Below are 19008 nucleotides of genomic sequence, written 5' to 3' on the forward strand. Positions count from 1 at the left end.
AGTTCTCAGGGGGAATTAATTAGAAGAAAAACTTATTTTGGCTAGAGTAACTACCTCAGACTTGCTAGGTAATGGTTAATGGAAAGCATCCTGTGAGGAGGGAAAAGCTTAAAACTAGTGAGCTTTAGATAGAAGATTGAAGTTTTGAGTTCACAAAGGTATTTTTTATGTGTTTCCCACTACAAAGGGCACAAGAATCCACAGTGTGTTGTACAGTCTGTAGATCACAGAGTGTGTGCAGCCTATAGATCATAGCATGTACCACCTGTAGAGTATAGCAGAAGCTGTACAGCCTGGAAAACAAACAAACAAACAAAAACCTTCTGGTTGCTTTTCCTGAAGGAAGAGAGCCCTCTATTGGTTCTGTAGGAAATTTTAAAATTTACTGTAGAAGTTCAGTTGTGAAACTTCTGCTTGATCTATCCTTGTATGTTTGAAGAAATTCCTTCCAAAGAGTGTTAGGGACAGGACTGTGGGATAGAAATGTGAAGTATGATAGAAAAAAAAATGTGGTTAATGTGCCTCTACTCTGGGTTTTCCAACAAACACTAATCTGGTTTGTTCTACCTCATTCCATATTGCTTGCTATTTGGTTCTTGAGAAAGGAAACTCTAGATTGTGGATCCAAGAAAAAGTTTTTTATTATTTGATAAATATATGATTTAGCAATCTAAGACCTTTTAATAGGCAGAACCTGATGCTGTAACCGTCGTGTGTTGTATCTTACATATTTCCCACAAATGTACTTGTGTCATTCTGTCTTTATTATTATTTCTTAAAATCAAAAATAATCACTAGGTTTATCTTTTCTTGAAACTTTTTTTTTTAGTGGATTATCAAACACCTTTACAGGAAAGTCAAACCATCACTGCCATGTGTCTGCATACGAAAAGTCATTTCCTATTAAACCTGTCCCAAGTCCATCCTGGAGTGGTTCATGTCGTCGAAGTCTTTTAAGCCCTAAGAAAATTCAGAGGCGGCATTTCAGCACAGCAGAAGAGGTAAGGAAAAGAGCAGCCAGGACCCTTCATGAGATGAGCCTTTGTTGCTCTCACCCTTGTGCTTATGAACCGCTGTACTTACCTAACCCTCTGGGCTTTTCCCCCCTTTTTGAAATTAATTACTCTTTTTGAAACTTTGTCCTAAGTTCTAAAATGTTCAAAGAGCATTATTTTTCCTACTAGCTTCTGTTCCTGTTGTTTCACAACCTTTCTGAACTGCTGTTTTCTTCAGTAAAACTGTGAACTTTGCTCAGCAGTTTTGGCTTTAATAAAATTTGATTTGGTAGAACGTCTTCTCTTCCCACTAAGAACAACTTTCTTCAATATAAAAACAAGTACACGATAAAAAGAAATTAGTTTTTAAAAAGCTAGTCAGGGGCTAGGAAGATAGTTTAGTTAGTGAAGTGATTTCCATCAAGTATCAGGAGTTAAGTTCAATTGCCAGCACTGACATGAAAAGCTAGACGTGGTGGTACATGCTTACAATTCCAGTGCTGGGGAGGCAGAGACAGGCAGGTGCTTGGGGCTCATTGGCCTGACCTACTTAGTGACTTCCAGGCTAGTGAAAGACACTTTCTCAAAAACAAGACGAGCAGCTTCTGAACAAAACCCAAGGTCAACTATGGCTTGTACATGTATGTTTGCATATGCTCCCATGCATGTACATATACATGAACACACACAGAGATTATTTTTTAAGGCCAGTTAAATGTACCTCTTTTTGTTATGAGCAGGATCTTGGAGGTCATACTTTCTCAAAAGAAGGCTGTTTCTGTTGACACCTGAGTTGTCCTTTTCACTCAATGACCCAAAGGGTGAGATTGTGACTGTAATATAGCACAGAATTGGCATAGCAAGAAGTATGTGTCTGTTCAGTTACTTATTTATTATGCATCTTATTAGTTTTAAGTGGTTTCTGTAGAGATACAAATGAATATTGATGACCTTACATTTATATAGCAGTGCTTTAATGTGCTTCCTATATATTAGTATATTAAATAATTGAGTCTTAACCCCATGAACTAGGAAAAGGTGGGTTGGTATTCATACTTTATGGATTTGGAAAGAAAGGTCACCTGGCTCTTCATAGTGTTGCAGGTCTAAAGTGCAGGTCCTCTGGGATGTCTTTGCAATGCTTCCTTTCCCACACGTGGTGTGGTTCCTGCCTAGCTTTGCTTACAATACAGAGTCAAGAACATTCTAGATGATTACATAATTTGTTAATTGAAGATGGGTGACTATTTGAAAAATGATAAATGTTTAGTAAAGATGTGATAGTTTTAAGTTTGTATCCAGCCTGAAGTATCCAAGAGGAGAATGGCAGAAATAATCATTTAATAGAGCAAAGACTGCACAAGAAACTGGAACATCAGCCATTGCTGATGGAGCTGAGCGACAAAACTAACAGAGATAAATTTTGACAACAGTGGAGGGTTACCATGGAGACTGAGCCCAGAGCCGCATTCATGATTACTGCTCAGCTGACTTCTCCACCCAGGTCATCTGTATTTTACCTTTTGTGTTACTGAATTTTGTACCACACATGTATTAATAAACACAGATACAGTTTTCCTTTTTGCTTTTGTTTTATTAAGGAGGTTCCACTCAGTAGCCCAGCTGGCCTTCAACTCTGTATAGTTCAGGCTGGCCTCAAATTCTTGATCCTCATGCTTCAGCCTCCCATGTGTTGGGATTGCAGGTGTGAGCTACCCTCCCTGGCCTAATTTCCTCTTAATTGGTGGATTTACTCTAGGATGAGCTGTAGAAAGGCTGTCTGGGAAGGAGAACCAGCAGCACAGCAGTTGAGTAGAGGCTCCCAGGAACCCCAGGGTCTGTCTGTGAGCTCTCTGTCAGCTTGCCGCTCGCCAGCTGTCCCTTCCCAGCTTCCTTGCCTCCTGCCAGCTCCACTGCCACCCAAGGACTTGGGCTAACCAAGTCAGCTGTTTTTTGTTTTCTTTTTCTAGCTAACCTAGGCCACAGACTGGGTGAATGGAGAGCATGGAGCTGGAGTTCCCCTTCCTCTTGTGGCACAGTGAGGTGGATGAGGGTTGAATCTCAGCTATGAAATGAGATGTAGGAAATTTCGTGTCTCTAAATAATCCACTTATAGTCTGAGTGTGATGAAATATTAGAACATCATTATCAAATGTTCAACAAATTGTGTATGAATTTAATTATGAATATTACCAGTAATGCAGTCATGTTTCTCCCCACTGGAACTAGAGATTTTGTTTGTTTGTTTGTTTGTTTTTTTTCCTTTTTTTGTTCAGAAACAGGGTCTTCTACTTAGTTCTTCTTCTAGGACATGGTTACACTGATCTCATTGTTCAGTTTTGTTAGGTCACATCCAAAAGTTTATACATTCCTTCTAGATTTTTCCAATTTGTTGGAATACATACATGTATGTAACCAGATGTTTCCTGTCCTAACCACCCGGTCCCAAATAATCAACTCAGAGACTAAATATGAATTATAAATGCTCAGCCAATAGCTCAGGCTTGTTATTCACTAACTCTTATTTTTAAATTAACCCAGTTTTTTGCCGGGCGTTGGTGGCGCAAGCCTTTAATCCCAGCACTCGGGAGGCAGAGGCAGGCGGATCACTGTGAGTTCGAGACCAGCCTGGTCTACCGAGCGAGTTCCAGGACAGCCTCCAAAGCCACAGGGAAACCCTGTCTCGAAAAACCAAAAAAAAAAAAAAAAAAAAAAAATTAACCCATTTTTAAAAATGATTTCTTTATTTTTATTTCATGTGCATTCATGTTTTGCCTGCATGTGTATGTATCTATGTGAAGTTGGTGGGTCCCCTGAAACTGGGATTACAGGCAGTTATGAGCTGCCATGTGGGTGCTGGGAATTGAACCTGGGTCCTCTGGAAAAGCAGTCAGTGCTCTTAACCACTGAGCCATCTTTCCAGATCCACATTAACCCATTTCTGTTAATCTATGTATTTCCATGTGGCTTTACCTGTTTTCTAGCATGTCTTGCTTCCTGGGCAGCTGACTGGCTGCTATCTCGACTCTACCTTCCTTCTTCCCATCATTCTCAGTTTGGCTTTTCTGCTTAACTTCCTGCCCAGCTACTGGATATAACCAAGGAGAGTAATACATATTTTTAGTGTAGAAAAGAATTGTTCCACAGCATATGCAACTTTATAAATGCAAATACTGCCTTTTCTTTCTTTCTTTTTTTTTTTTTTTTGAATGTTGTTTTTGAGACGAGTTTTCTGTGTAACCCTGATGACTGACCTGGAACTTACTCTGTAGGCCATGCTGGCCTTGAAATAAGAGATCTTGCCTGCCTCTGTCTCCTGAGTGCTGGGATTAAACGTGTATGCAACCTCTGTCTCTCTTTGTTGAATTACTGTAGTAATTCCTTAACTTTGTCTTCAGTACTTTTTACTTTTTCTCTACCTAGTGCTCTGGACTGTCATCTTATTTTTTTTTTTAATGTGTGTGTATGTGTATACCTACATGTGTGTACAAGCACACTCACATATCATGGCACTCACTGGCGTCTGCTTTTTTACTACCATTTAAGTCCTAAAGATCAAAAAATGGGTCATCAGGGTTGGGCCTTTATTCACTGAACTGTTTCTGCAGCCCTTCATAAAATAATTTTCTAAGAGATGGAAATTTCCAAATTTTCCTTTTATATTTTTTTTCTTTTGTTATGGCTTTGAATGTATCCCTTTGCTGAGTTTCTTGTCTAAGTCTTCAGCTGACATCTTCATTCATCTGTTTATTTAAATTCTGTGGGATCAGTGATTGATAAGGTTTGTGTGAAGTGTCTCCCATAGACTTATGCATTTGAACTATCTAGTGGCATTGTTTTAGGAGGTAGAGGAACCTTTTGGACATAGGGCTTAACTGGCAGATTGCAACATGAATAATAAAAGCCCAAAGACATTGGGGTTCAAGCTGATTTGAAGATCAGAGAAGCAAAGCAGCCGGCCACTAGAGAGTTCTCACCTCTACCAATGCTCAGACCAAAGGGGCGATCCACCAAACCTCAGACTGCATCTCCAGACTGTGCTTCTCACCACCAAGCCTCAGAATCCTTGACTGCTCTCTGAGACTGCACTGAGCTCTCTAGTGCTGGGATTAAAGGTGTGAGTTCTTTTAGACTGATTCACTGTCATGTAGCTCCCGGGTGCTCTTGGACTCCATCTGCCTCTGTTTCCTGAGTTCTGGGATTAAAGGTTTGTGGGACCACTGCCCAGCTTCTATGGCTAGCTAGTGTGGCTGGCTTGGCATTCTGATCCCCAATGACTTTATTAGATCATAAACAATATATCACCACAGCAGATGGTTATAGTTCAGCTCTCGTTATGACCAGACTTAACCTGATGGCTAAAACTGACTGCTTCATGCTTTCCACAGACAACTGTGAACCATTCTAGCCACCATGGTGTTATTTTGAGAAGTGTTCTGTCATGGTGACGAGAATGGTAACTAAGCAACTCAGCATTTTTTAAACCACATCTTTTAATTCTTTCTCTTACTTCAACATATTGGTATCTTGTGTTTCTATGTTGTGATTTGGGCATCTGTAAGGATGTCTTTCTATGAATATGTGTGTTTGCATGTTCACTTGTATGAAGGGTGTGTGTGTGTGTGTGCGCGCGCGCGCGTGCGTTTTCTCTCTCTCTCTCTTACTTGCTCATGCATGTAAAGGTCCCAAACTGATGTCAGGGGTCCTCCTTCATAGCAGTCTACCTTACATATTGAGACAGGGTCCCTCAGTTGAACCCTGAACTCCCCCATATAACTAGTCTAGCTAGTCAGCTTGCTCCTGGAAGTACCTGTCTACGCCTTGGGAGCACTGAATTGTAGGCTGGCTGCTGTTCCCAAAGGCACTTACTTGGTTCTGGATATCCAAATTCTCAGCCTCAGGCTTGCATGACAAGAGCTTTATCCTTAGCCTGGATGGCTGTCTTTTTGGTTTTATCTGGGAGGAGTGGCCTTTTCTTGGGGGCTCAATCCTCATTATCACTCAGAATGGTAAAAAAAATCAAATTGCCATGACAACAACACAGAAGCAAAACAAACATTAAAAAAAATTATGGATGACTACTAGACCACAAACATAAAGAAAAGGGAGGCAAAAATAATGTAGAATATACTGGTAACTTAAAAATGAGTAAAGGTAAAAGTAATAAAATAAAAGGATAAAACAGGAGCACAGGAGGGGAAAGAAGGAAGCAAGATTAAAGGAAAAGAATAGTTGGCAGAAAACAGACATTGAATATTTTCCATCGTCATTCCTTCGGGGCCGAGGTAAGACCCAGGGGGTACTTTCTGGCTGGTGATTAAGTCCTGCTGCTCAGTCCTTGGTTTTACAGGCTGCTGGCTGCCAAGGAGGGTCTCGCCCCAAAGTCCTTCAAGCCTGCCTTCTAACTAACTACCTAAAAATGGTACTGATCATAGCAGTCTAGATACGGAATACAATTTAATGCCTTTCTTCTTCCAGGGAAGCCTGTAGCCTGTACTAAGACTCCTGAATCTAGAGCTGCTAGTTGTCAGTAGGGCTGTGTACAGTCTCAACCTTACTGTAAGATTCTCTACAATTCCTGTTTTCCTTTATATTTCTCCATGCTGTTGAACTGTCCTGTCCCTTCATGATCCCTAATGTTCTCTCTTCTTGGTATATAGTCTTTCCTTTGTTCCCCTGATTGTTGTCATTTATGAGGGAACTTCTAACTCTTTATTCTGAAGAACTTAACCAGTATCTGAAACACTAGACAGGTCATCAGTATTGTGGCTACAATATGAATGTGCAGGCGTAAAACTGTGTGGACCCCAACACCCTGCAGAGAATATCACAGGCTGCTGTTTTCTCTTGGGATCTGTTCGTCCACCACATGCTTACCTAATTCTTTCTTTTTTTTTTTAATCACTTAGCTGTTTAGATTTCAGGATAGTTGGAGTTGTACTGCTTCACAATTTATAATGGCAACATAATCATAATTTACTTTGCAGAAACAGTGAGTCAGAAAGAGAAACATTAGTGTCTGTTCACTTTTGTAGTTAATTGCTTTATTTATTTATTTTTTTTTTCTGTTTTTCAATACAGGGTTTCTTTAGCCCTGGCTGTCCTGGAACTTACTTTGCAGACCAGGCTGGCCTCGAACTCAGAGCTAGGCCTGCCTCTCCCTCCCATTTCATTCTGCTTTTATCAAACATTTGTAGGGCTTAAGATGGAGAGATGGCTCAGAAGTTAAGAAGTCTGCTCTTCCAGAGTTTCTAAATTCAATTCCCAGCAACCACATGGTGGTTCATTGCCATCTATAATGAGATCCAGTGCCCTCTTGTGGCGTGCAGGCATACATGCAGGAGAGATTTGTACCTCCTTGCTGTTTTCCCCTCCATCAGTTTGTATCTTCCTTGCCCTTTAATTTTCTTCATGCTATGAACAAGTTTTTGATTGACAGCTCCTGTAATAACTATAATATAAACTCCATAAAGCTGGAAATTTACTTTATTCAATGCCAAATCTCAAGTGACTAAAGCATAGTAGATGTTCAAGTCAGTGAGTAAATGTTATGTGGGTTTTGTGTTAAATACTAAATTGAGACTTAGAGAAAAATAAGTACTTAAATGGTGGAGATGGACTCCATCTTCAGAAAATACTTGCACCTGCATGGAATACAAGATACCTTCCTCTGACAAAGCCTGACTGTGCGCTTACCTCCTCAAGGCTTTTATAATTGGTATCAGGACTCAAGGGACTGATTGGAGTTCTAATTCAGGAGTCTTAAATGTTTTATTTCTGGCTTTTATTATCATTTGAGTGATTAATTGCTTTGTGACTTTCTGTTTTCATATTTAATAGCTTCTCACTCAGCACTATAATATCCACCATAATTTTCCAAAACAAGCTATCTCTGAGATGTAACCCTGCTTAGCTCCTTTTATGCAGCATGCTTTGAGAGTGTCATCAGTGTGCAATATTTCTTCATCTTCAGGACTGCTAGGGCTTTGGCAGAGATCCTGAGAGTATCTGCATGCTCATTTGAGAAGTCTTGACCTCACGTTTAAGATGCCTTCTTTTCTCTCCCTTATAGACAGTTCAAGAGGAAGAAAAGGAGATCTACAGGCAGCTGCTACAGATGGTCACGGGAAAACAGTTCTCTGTAGCCAAGCCCACCACACATTTCCCTTTGCACCTGTGAGTCACAAAAGTGTCTTTCATGTGAACTTAACTTTACAACTTGCTATTTGATACTGAAACTGTATCATCCTCCTCCTAGATCTCGGTGTCTTAGTTCCAGTAAGACCTCTTTGAAAGACTCACTGTTGAGAAATGGAAACTCTTGTGCATCTCATGTCATTGGCTCTGATACTTCATCCTCTGGATCGGCCAGCATTTTAACTGCACAGGAGCACTTGTCCCACAGTGCACGTTCCCTGTTGTCCTGCACCCCAGATGCTGCATTTGGATCCAGAGACTCTGACCCGCCACATCAGCCTCACCATCACCTCTCTACTCCACATCAGCCAGATAACTTGCCAGCATCAAATACGCAGTCTGAAGGTAAATAATACTAACAGTCAGTTGACTAGTCATCGTGTCTGTTGCAGGCACACTTTTAATATATGTAACATAATACGTATAAGATTTTAATTAAACACATGATTCAGTTAGCCATGCTGTGATGAAACCAAACAAACCCACAGATTCTCCTTTCTCTCTCCCTCACCTCCATCCCTTCTTCCCTTTCTTCCTTTTTTTAAAGGGTATTCTTTTTTCCTGCATACAAATGACTTGGCATAATATTTTACCTACTTTTTTAAGGAGTCTTACTATATATTCTTGGCTGCTTGGCACTTGCTATATAGTGGGCTGGCCTTGAACTTGTGCAGTCCTATGGCTTTGGCTTCCAGAAAGCGGGGTTACAGGCATGCTCCACTTTGCTGGGCTGAATATTTTATTTTAACTTGCTGAGCAAAGCCAAGAGTCAAAGCTCACTGAGCCCAACTGCCTCAAATGATTTCACTTTGTTTCTCTTACTCTACAATGCAAGTGAGGTTCTCCGAAATTCTGAGAATTTTCAAATGTTGAACAAGTATTTATCATGCAATCCCTAATTTCAATAGCAGTTTTGTGCATTTCAGAGTGGTTGACAGTTATAGAAACAAGAATCCTCTACCTAACTCTCAGCTAACCCAACTATCCAGTCTGAGCATGGTGGTGACAACTTGTTATGTAGTTATCCTCATTTTAGATTAAGTGGTCAGATAGAGTTCTTTGACACACTTCCCTCCTTCCTCAGTTCATTTGGTTTACTGTTAGTACTACTATATTCATCACTTTCTGAAAATTCTTACTTGGGGAGTTAATTTTTAGTGATATCACTATTTAACTATACATGAAAACTTGTGTTACATTTTATGAAATGATTTACTGAGAACTATCTTTTCATTTTTCTAGAAATCTAAAGTTAAAAGATTCTCATACTCAGAAATACATGTCATATAGTAGTAGATACCTAGCTAACACTAGTCTGGAGCAAACCCTCGACATGGCATTGTGTCATGTCCTTGTATTGTTTAATAAATATTCTAAGTGAGGGTATAATCACAGTACGCAGAAAGACCTGAGTCCTGCTCTTGAAGAACATTTAAAATACAGTGATAAATTCTGTGCTCTTACAATTATTCCGGTACATTCTACCTTGGCTTTTATTTCCTTCCCTTTTTTTATTCCCTTCTCTTCACCTTATATAGTACATATTAAATCATAAACTCAAGACTTTTAAGACTGTAGCATGTTCTTGTTCCCTAAAAAAACGGGAGAAGGGTCGATGCTGCTGGACAGATGTGCCTGTGTTTCTAATGACTTCCTTATTTGTGAGGCCAAGCTCCTCTCAAGACTTGTCTCTGGTCTCAGTAAAGTGAAACTGTTCCTCTCTTTCCACCTGTAACATTTGTGGCACAGGACATAACAAAGTGTAGATGCTTAAAGTGAAATAAGACGTGATGAATGGTGGGATTCTACTCACAATGAGCCGTTCTTGTGTTTCTTCGTTTAGGATCAGACTCTGTGATTTTACTCAAAGTGAAAGAATCTCAAACTCCAGCTTCCAGGTAAATCTAGGGGGAGGGTCAGCCATTTTCCCTCCCTTGATTACAGTTTCTTAGCTGAAAGTCATATAGTGTAAAACTGTCTCTGTTCAAATCTCTTTCATGTTTTCCAAATTATTTCAATGACTTCCTGTTCCATTTTTTTTCCTTCACTCTTACTCTCGTCTTCATTGTGTCTTCCACCATACCAAGTTCTTCATGGCCTGCCTCCCATGCTGTAACCACAGTTATCTTTCAGAATTCATATCTGATCCTTAAAGAGGTTTAATGATGATTAAGTTACTAAATTACCTCAACGATACCTTAGTAAGCTTAGGGTTAAGCTGTAATGCCTAAGTGTGCTAAAAAAAGAGCTCCTTCACAAGCCTTACATTCTCTGCCTTCCCTATAGTGGGTATGTTTTTCCTGAGAACCTCCTGGAGAGTCTCATGAAGCTTAACAATATGTAAAGCTAATAGAGCAGTTTTACATATGGAGCACTAAGAACAACTGTGTTCAAATATCCTTGTAGCTCAACTATTTAAGAAATACTATGTAATCTCTTTAGTAATGAAGTTTCCCTTATAAATGTCCTTCAGGAGCCAACAGATACCCCAGTCCATTGGAGAGAAGTTCTTGTCCCTATATTATTCATTTATTCAGCAACAGACCCATGTGCTCTGTACCAGACAGTATTGTAGTTGTAGAAGATACAGTAATTTATAAATAGACAAAAATATCCATTCTCAGCTGGGCGTTGGTGGCGCACGCCTTTAATCCCAGCACTCGGGAGGCAGAGGCAGGAGGATCTCTGTGAGTTCGAGACCAGCCTGGTCTACAAGAGCGAGTTCCAGGACAGCCTCCAAAGCAACACAGAGAAACCCTGTCTCGAAAAAGCCAAAAAAAAAAAAAAAAAAAAAAAAAAATCCATTCTCAGTCAAATTTATATTTTAATAAGGAGTACAGACAAATTCATGACCTGTTCATGTGAAGTCCTGGGTCATTCTTTTTACATCTTTGTATCACGTAATAAATATCTTCTCGTGTTGATTCATTTTTGTGTCATACACTAAAACCACAACTCTACAGATGATTTCTGAGGCTTTCTGTCTTGGTTGTTATATTGGGTATTCATTGTTGCACAGGTGACCAACTCTCATTAACCTTAGTGACACTGGGGAGGCAGAACAGTGTTTTCATTGCCAGGTCACAGTCTAAGGGTGACTAGGGACTCAAAAGAACTTTAACCACACTTACCACATCTTGGAGCTGAAGTCCATAGAGGTGAAGTCACTTGCTCAGAATCACAGAACTAAATGGACCCAACTCTCTTAACTCTGTTTGATGCTCTATTGACTTGTTTTTATGGACCTCAAAGGTCTCTTTTGGAAAAGTGCTTGTTCTGTTAACATTTGTTTCTATGATAGATCCCTCAGTTAGGGGTTTGCAAAGAGATAAAGCAGTTGAGAGGGTGGGAAAGCTACTGGAACAGTTAGCATTCCTGTGACCCTACGCAGTGTTCCTCATTTGGGTTGCTCACAAGAGCCTTGCAGACTGGAGTAGACCTGCCGGACATCTTTTTGTTGTTGTTGTTGTTGTTTGTTTGTTTGTTTGTTTTTCAAGACAGGGTCTCTCTGTGGCTTTGGAGGCTGTCTTGGAACTCGCTCTTGTAGACCAGGCTGGCCTTGAACTCACAGAGATTCGCCTGTCTCTGCCTCCCGAGTGCTGGGATTAAAGACGTGCGCCATCAATGCCCGGCTCTGCCTGACATCTTTGGAGTATAGCTGATTGCACATGTCTGCCTTGGCATGCTTATTCCTTTTTTCATATGCATTCTCTCACGCAAGCAAGCTGGCTCCTTCATTCCCCACTGAGTGTTGGGTCATCCTTTCAGTACATGTGTAATAGTCATGTCCTTAAATTTTCAGTTAGTTACTATGTGTCATTTGGAGATCTTTTACTCCATAATTGCAAAGTAGTTTCACAAACTGTTTAAATGATTGCTTTTGTTGGTGAAAATATTTGAATTTCCCTTAACCCCTGTTTATTTTCTTTCCCCATCTATAGTCCTAATTTCTTCCAGGCAGAGCTATGGATCAAAGAATTGTAAGTTATTGTTTTTGATATTATTTTTTTCTTCTGATTTCATTTTCATTTAGAAAGAAATCAAATAGCTAATTACCTTAATTGTTTTTGCTCAGTAAGAATCACCTATTTGCTACAGAGAGAGTTCCAGACAGCCAGGGATACACAGAGTAACCTTGTCTGGAAAATCTAAAAAAGAAAAAAACTTACTTACTTGTACTCTTCAGGTTTTGGGTTTTTAAGATTCTCTTAAGTTACAATATTTGTTTTTTTTTTTCAGATTTTCTGTATTTTTATTTGATTGTATGAGTGTTTTGCCTGCATGTATGTGTGTGCATTTTGTGCATCCAGTGCCCACAGAGGCCAGAAGTGGGTGCAGAATCTCCTGGAATTAGAAATACTTTGTAAGCCTCTATGCGTACTGGGAACTGAACTGAAGTCCTCTGTAGTTCTTAACCCCTGAGCCATCTCTCCAGCCCCAGTTAAGAGATTTCTGTTTTCATATTTGTCAACCATATAACAATTGCTGAAACTAAATTGAATTGGAAAATATTCCAGAGTTAGTTATGTATAAAAAGAAAAGAAAGTTTTTATTTTGTCATTAAACTGTTGAGTTGTTATGGAGTTTGAGAAATAATTGAAAGTATTCGGTTTCAAGCACCAAAACCTTTTCAGTTTTCCTCAGCCCTTGATCTTTGTAAGTTTAAATAATACTATTTTGCTGTAGCTTTGACAGTGTACTCTTTTCTCTGGGGCTCAGTTATGGTTTTGAATTTCTAGAGTTAAGCTTCACTCTCACCAGCCTTCTCAAGAGGCATGCTTTTGAAACAAGACTATTTATTTACAAGTACCTATAGAAGTCATATCTACTATACTTAAATTACTCCAGTAAACATCATAGAATAGTTTAAATAACCTCATTGTTCTACTGTGTCTTAAAACGTCAATGTGGTGAGGTCTTGAGTGGAGTCTGCATGGTGAGCTATATTTATTGCTGGTTTCCTACAGTTAACTACAGCAAAGACTTGGTCAGGCTGAGATACTGGTCTGACTCTGCTGCTCTCCATTTTCTAGAACTAGTGTTTATGATTCTCGAGCCCGGGAAAGATTGCGCCAAATTGAAGAACAGAAAGCACTAGCTCTACAGCTTCAGAACCAGGTAAGAAACAGGAAGTGTTAAGATTAAAGGACCACAAAGGTAGCTCAGCAGCCGAGAGCACTGGCTGCTCATGCAGGGGACTCTGGGTTCCATTCCAGTCTCCCACAAGGCAGTTAACAACCATCAGTAACTTGAGCTGCAGGGGATCCAACACCCTCTTCTGGCCTGCTCAGAAACTAGGCTCCCACTTGATACATAGGCATACATGCAGGCAAGTACTCACATGAAAAGCAAAAATAAATGAAATCTTTTTATAAAAAGATTATAAAATAAGTAGCACATCCAGAGAGGGACTGCTGGGGACTCAAGCTGTGCTTGAGTGATGGCTGCATGCTCATGTAGTAGCCTAGCATTTATTGTAAATGGCTTATGTCCCAGACTGACTCACCTCACTGAAGTCAAGTGGTAGATGTCTTTGTCCTGCTTATTCTGAAGTTCTGTCTCCAGAGATTGCAGGAACAGGAACATGCAGTACTTGATTCCATAGAGCTGCACCTTCGTGTACCTCTTGAGAAGGAGATTCCTGTCACAGTTGCCCAGGAAACCGGGAAAAAAAGTCACGAGTTAACTAATAGTGAAGACGAATTTCCAGAAATTACAGAGGTAAAGTACACACTGAAAATTCTATCAAAGTGGCAGTGGCACACACCTTTAGTACTAGCACTCTAGAGGCAGAGAGACAGTTGAATCTCTGTAAGTTCGAAACCAACCTGCTCTACAAAGCAAGTTCCTGGATAACCAGAGCTGTTACACAGAGAAAGCCTGTCTCAAAAAAACACAAACAAATAAATAAATTTTAAGAAAAGAAAATTCCTACAGTAGATCTGGGTGTAGTGGCACATGCCAGCACACCAGAGGCATAGGCAGGTGGATTCCTGCATTTGGGGCCAGCCTGGTCTACATAGATGTTCCAGGCCAGCCAGACCTACGTAGTTAAATCCTGTCTTGAAAAAAAAATCTACAATTGCTTTTTGTTTAGAAAGGATGCTGTGGGTAGTTCCAAACAATTCAATAGAGTACCCAACTTAATACATTTAAGTTGTATTTATATAACTATACTTTTGTTTGTATTATGCATCAATGTTTACTTTTAAAGGTAATTAAAATTATTTAGATGGTTATGGGTGGGTTTTAGCAGCTTCAGTGAAAAAGTATGTAGTGCATTTACATTTTATATTTCAAAAAATAACTTGTTACTTGGTTTGGCTCGGGAGATTTTGTTGTGTTTTGATTGCAGTTATGGGAATTGAACCCATCACTTTGTATATGCTGGCTTCATTTCCAGGCTCACATAGGAGGTCATTTGATAGCACGCTGTAAGCTGAGAAGTACTATTTCTTTTTGTGTTTTTGTTTTGTCTTATTTTTTTAAGTTAGCCTACAAAAATGGGCTTCATTGTGACATTTTCACACATTGTTTTTATAATATTTCTTGTTAAGCAATTATTATTGTAAACATTTTGAAAGATACTTAGAAGTCTATGTATGTTTTTAAAATGTGTTCCTTAATCTATCCCTCTTCCAAAACATTTGGACATGGGATGCAACTTGATGGTAGAGTGTTTGCTTCACATGTGCAAGGCCTTATGTCCTAGATTTGATTACCAGCACCATTAATATGAAAAGAACGGCATGTAACTAGTGAGCATCACATACTTTTTATAGTTGTACTACATTCCATATCTTATCTTTAAAAATACTGTCTGTGGGAAGGACATCCATCTAAAAGATGCTACCTTTACTCCGTGGTGCTTTTCATGTAAGCTTCTGTTTCTTGAAACCAATTGAACCAGAAATATAAAACATAAAGAAGCCTTTTAAAGAGCTTGGAAGATCTGAGCAAAGGTTATTTCAATATTCAGGAACTGAAGGAAACCAGGATCTGAACATTGTGTGAGAAAGAAAGGAGTGTACTAGAAGGGTGGGAGGAGTAACCAGGAAGGAAACGTTAGATGGACGCAAACTGACAACAGTAAACTCACAGGCAGTTGATTATGAGAAATACAGTCTGAGGACTGGTGAGAAGCCAAACCATTATGTTTGATCTTTTGTTTTAGGAAATGGAGAAAGAAATAAAGAATGTGTTTCGTACTGGTAACCAAGATGAAGTCCTCAGTGAAGCATTCCGCTTGACCATTACACGCAAAGACATTCAAACTCTAAACCATCTAAATTGGCTCAATGATGAGGTAATCTTGCACCTACTTTATATGAAAATAGTAGGTAAAAATTAAGTGAAAACTAAAGGCATTATCTGAGTGTTTCTCCAAATGTGGCTCTTGGGTGACTGCATCTGAACCCCTCTCCCAAGCCTCTCTGTAAGACAAGTGTGTACAAAGAGGAGCCTTCAGCAAGCTCTGTGCTTCTGTGTGCTGTAGAGACTGAGTGTCCCTGACTGCGTCTGCTTTGTGGATACCGAAGGAAAGGTCACTCATACAGGGGAATTCTCACTCTGCCTAAAGCACCTGCTCTGCAGGTCATATTTCTGAGCAAATATTTAATGTCTGACCTTATTGCAGCAAGAGGGAATACTTTGGGATTTCTAGTAAGGAACCAGGTCTACTTCCTTTGCCTTATCTCCTTGCTTTAGGTTACTTACATTACACATGGTAAACTTTTTGAAGTAGCCTTCATTTGTTCATGATGTTTATAAAGCTGATATTGAAAAAAATTAGTTTTATGTAGTTCATATGTAACCAAGAGGGAAGAATGACTTCACCTCCCAGTTCCAAGTAAATGTATTAATTATGGTATGATCTTTAAATTGACCTGTCTTCATCCTAAACCTTTAAAAACCTGTTTCACTTTAGAAGGAGTTACTCCTATTTTTTATTTATTATTATTGTATACACATGACAAGTTGGACATGTAAAAGACAAAGCACAGGAAGATTAAGAAACTCCCAGGGTCACAGATCTTACGGTAAATAGCAGAGTGGGGCTCAATCCAGGCACTGATGTTCAGGGTCTTGAATTGGATCTGTTAGGGATTAAATGGGTAGAACTTAAAACCATATATCATATCCAAGACATTGATTGACTTGGGGCCAGTTGATATGCTCCATTGTCTGTGACAGTAGTTAACATATAAGATAACAATTTCAGAGGCTTACCACTCCTTAGTACTGTTTTTTGACTAGCGATGGTAAGGAACACATGATTTGATGTTTCTGTTAGAAACCTCAATCACATCTTTTTACTCCCAGGTAATAGAGCACTGGATTAAATTATAGTGGAGAAGAGCTCACCAAATTAACAAGGAAAACAAAAATAAAAAATAATCAAGTGTTCTCTTATAAATTGTTTTTCATCTATAATCATTTACCATTTTTCTTTTTCCTGTGCCACCTCTGGAAAAGAGAGTCACTTATTCCAAAGGATTATAGCCTGTTTGTTATAAATTATGCAAAACCTAGGGGGCAGCAGTGAGTAGGATATAAACAGAATTCTTCCTTTTCACTGTACAATTACCTCAGAGAGGTTCCTTACAGAGGCAGCATTCATCAAGGCACGGTTTCCGTTCCCCAGACCCATGAGAAGCTGGACTTTGAGCACACAAAGTTAATGGAAATTATGTGATTTAGAATCTGTTTGGGAGAGGAGAGAGTCCTCCAATGTATCCCTACCACACCGTCCTGTAATGGTGGAAGGAATACTTTTCTTTCGAGTTCAGAGAATTAACTTTGAAAGCAGGTATAAAGTCATATCTTCAAGATAATAAGAATTATTTTAAGAAGCACCAGTTTTAAAGTGCATTTCTTAGATATAAATAGCCAACATTCTGATGAACTATTAGATATACTTAAATTCTGATGTTTATTTTAAGATACTTTTCTTTTTCAATTATGAATATTCAGTCTTTTTCAAGTAGCTCATATTTTTCAATTCTATTCTTCATTCAAATAAATACTCTTGTAAATAACCATTTTTGTTTTGTATGTCCTGTCAATATTATAGGATATATTAAAATTCTCTGCAAAATAAGATAACTCATAAATTATTCTTTTTTATAATTTATTCATTTATTATACATACAGCCTTTTGCCTGCATGTATTCTTGCACACCAGAAGAGAGCACCAGATCTCATTATAGGTGGTTGTAAACCGAGTGGTTGCTGGGAATTGAACTCAGGACCTCTGAGCCATCTCTTCAGCCCCATAGATTATTCTTACCATTGACAAAGAAATATAAAAGCTAGGAAAAGAAAGATATCATATTTAGTTTTTAAAGAAAATAAAATCCTCATTTCTCCAAAAGAAAAGAAGGAAGGGAAGAAGAGAAAACCTAGGGCCAGCTAGATGGCCAACCAAGTAAAGATGTTTGCTGCCAAGGCTGATGACTGCATTTGATCCCCAAGACCCATATAATAGGAGAGAACCAACTCCCAGAAATTGTCCTCTGACCTCCACTCATGTCTGCCATTGTGCAAATATCCTGTATTTAGGATATATATAAAGCCATTAAACTACCTTTTCCCTGATCTCCCATCTTTTCTGAGACAGTGTCTCTCTACATAGCCCTGATTGTTCTGGAACTATGTAGACCAAACTAGCCTTGAACTCACAGAGATCCACCTGCCCTTGCCTCCACAGTGCTAGGTGTGAACTACCTACCACTCTTGGCCCCTGTTCTCTTTTTAAAAAGAAAAATATAGACCTTCGTGGCTGTTTCATAAATGAACTTATTAAATTCTGTTCAGTTTCAAAGAACTAATTTGAGATTTTTACTACAACATAAGAAAACCAAACTTCTCAAAAATAGACTATGGGAACTGACTATCCTGTAAAAACCAGACGCTATAAAAGACTGATAAAATTGAGACTGTAGATGAAAATTCTCTACTGCATCAGGAAATCAGTCATTAATAATCTGAAAACATACTTACAAAAGTGGATGGGAAGTAAGCATGAAAAAGCAAGTATTTTCAAATGGATATCAGTACCAGCAATTACTAATTCCTAGAGATTGAGTTCCATGCCTTATAAACTCAACTTTAAGATTCTGAGAAGAGGACTGTTTTAGGCTAGATACTCTTACTTTGAAAGCCTGAGCGTTGTTTGGTTTTGTTTTTTTATTTTACCTTACTCTTGTATGTTTATTGGTATTTTACCTGCATAGATGTGTAGTGCCCACAGAGACCAGAAGAGGGCGCTAGATTCCCTGAGACTGTTAGAGACTCTTGTGAGCCATTCTGTGAGTGCTGAGAATTAAACCCAGGTCCTCTGGAAGAGCAGCCAGCGCTCTTAACTGCTGAGTCAGCTCTCCAGCCCCTTGAGCATTGTTTTATACATCATTAAATAAATTTAGAAATACATGGAAATAGTTTAGGTTTCTGTACAGAGATAAAACTTGTTTTGCTTCTGCTCAGGATATTGTAAAAGGGAAAAGATTTACCTTTTCAACTTGCCTAGTATACTAAAAGAGAAAAACAAAAAGACAGTTTTATACATTCCGTGAAGGAGTACAGCAGTGTGTCTGAGAGAAGTGTAATAAAGGGGTCTGCTCTGTAGTTTATAAAATGTGGTTGTGGAGATACAACAATATCTCCACATGGAAAAGAAAGGTGGCAAGACTACCCGTGAATTCTGGGATGTTATCAAGCAACCTGGGTTTGCAGTTGAGATCCTAGAATGGAAGGTGGAGGCATTAGCAATGTCTAAAAACTGCTTAAGAAACTAGTGATGGTTTAGCTGGGTAGT

At 39.0% G+C, this 19008-nt stretch overlaps 1 protein-coding gene across 8 annotated transcripts in view; it reads left to right on the forward strand.

Moving 5' to 3' along the window:
• Senp1 (SUMO specific peptidase 1) overlaps positions 1–19008 on the forward strand; it is a 51744-nt gene that overhangs the window by 16487 nt on the left and 16249 nt on the right. For all 8 annotated transcript variants that reach the window (XM_013111194.3, XM_021225506.2, XM_021225505.2 and 5 more), the window contains 8 exons: positions 830–1001; positions 8068–8171; positions 8254–8537; positions 10036–10090; positions 12134–12172; positions 13226–13310; positions 13758–13913; positions 15367–15498. In XM_013111194.3, coding sequence (XP_012966648.1) covers positions 830–1001; positions 8068–8171; positions 8254–8537; positions 10036–10090; positions 12134–12172; positions 13226–13310; positions 13758–13913; positions 15367–15498 — 1027 coding nt within the window. The remainder of the gene's footprint in view (positions 1–829; positions 1002–8067; positions 8172–8253; positions 8538–10035; positions 10091–12133; positions 12173–13225; positions 13311–13757; positions 13914–15366; positions 15499–19008) is intronic.

The sequence above is a fragment of the Mesocricetus auratus genome, unplaced genomic scaffold (assembly GCF_017639785.1).
Source record: "Mesocricetus auratus isolate SY011 unplaced genomic scaffold, BCM_Maur_2.0 Super-Scaffold_100010, whole genome shotgun sequence".
NCBI classification, from domain to species: Eukaryota; Metazoa; Chordata; class Mammalia; order Rodentia; family Cricetidae; genus Mesocricetus; species Mesocricetus auratus.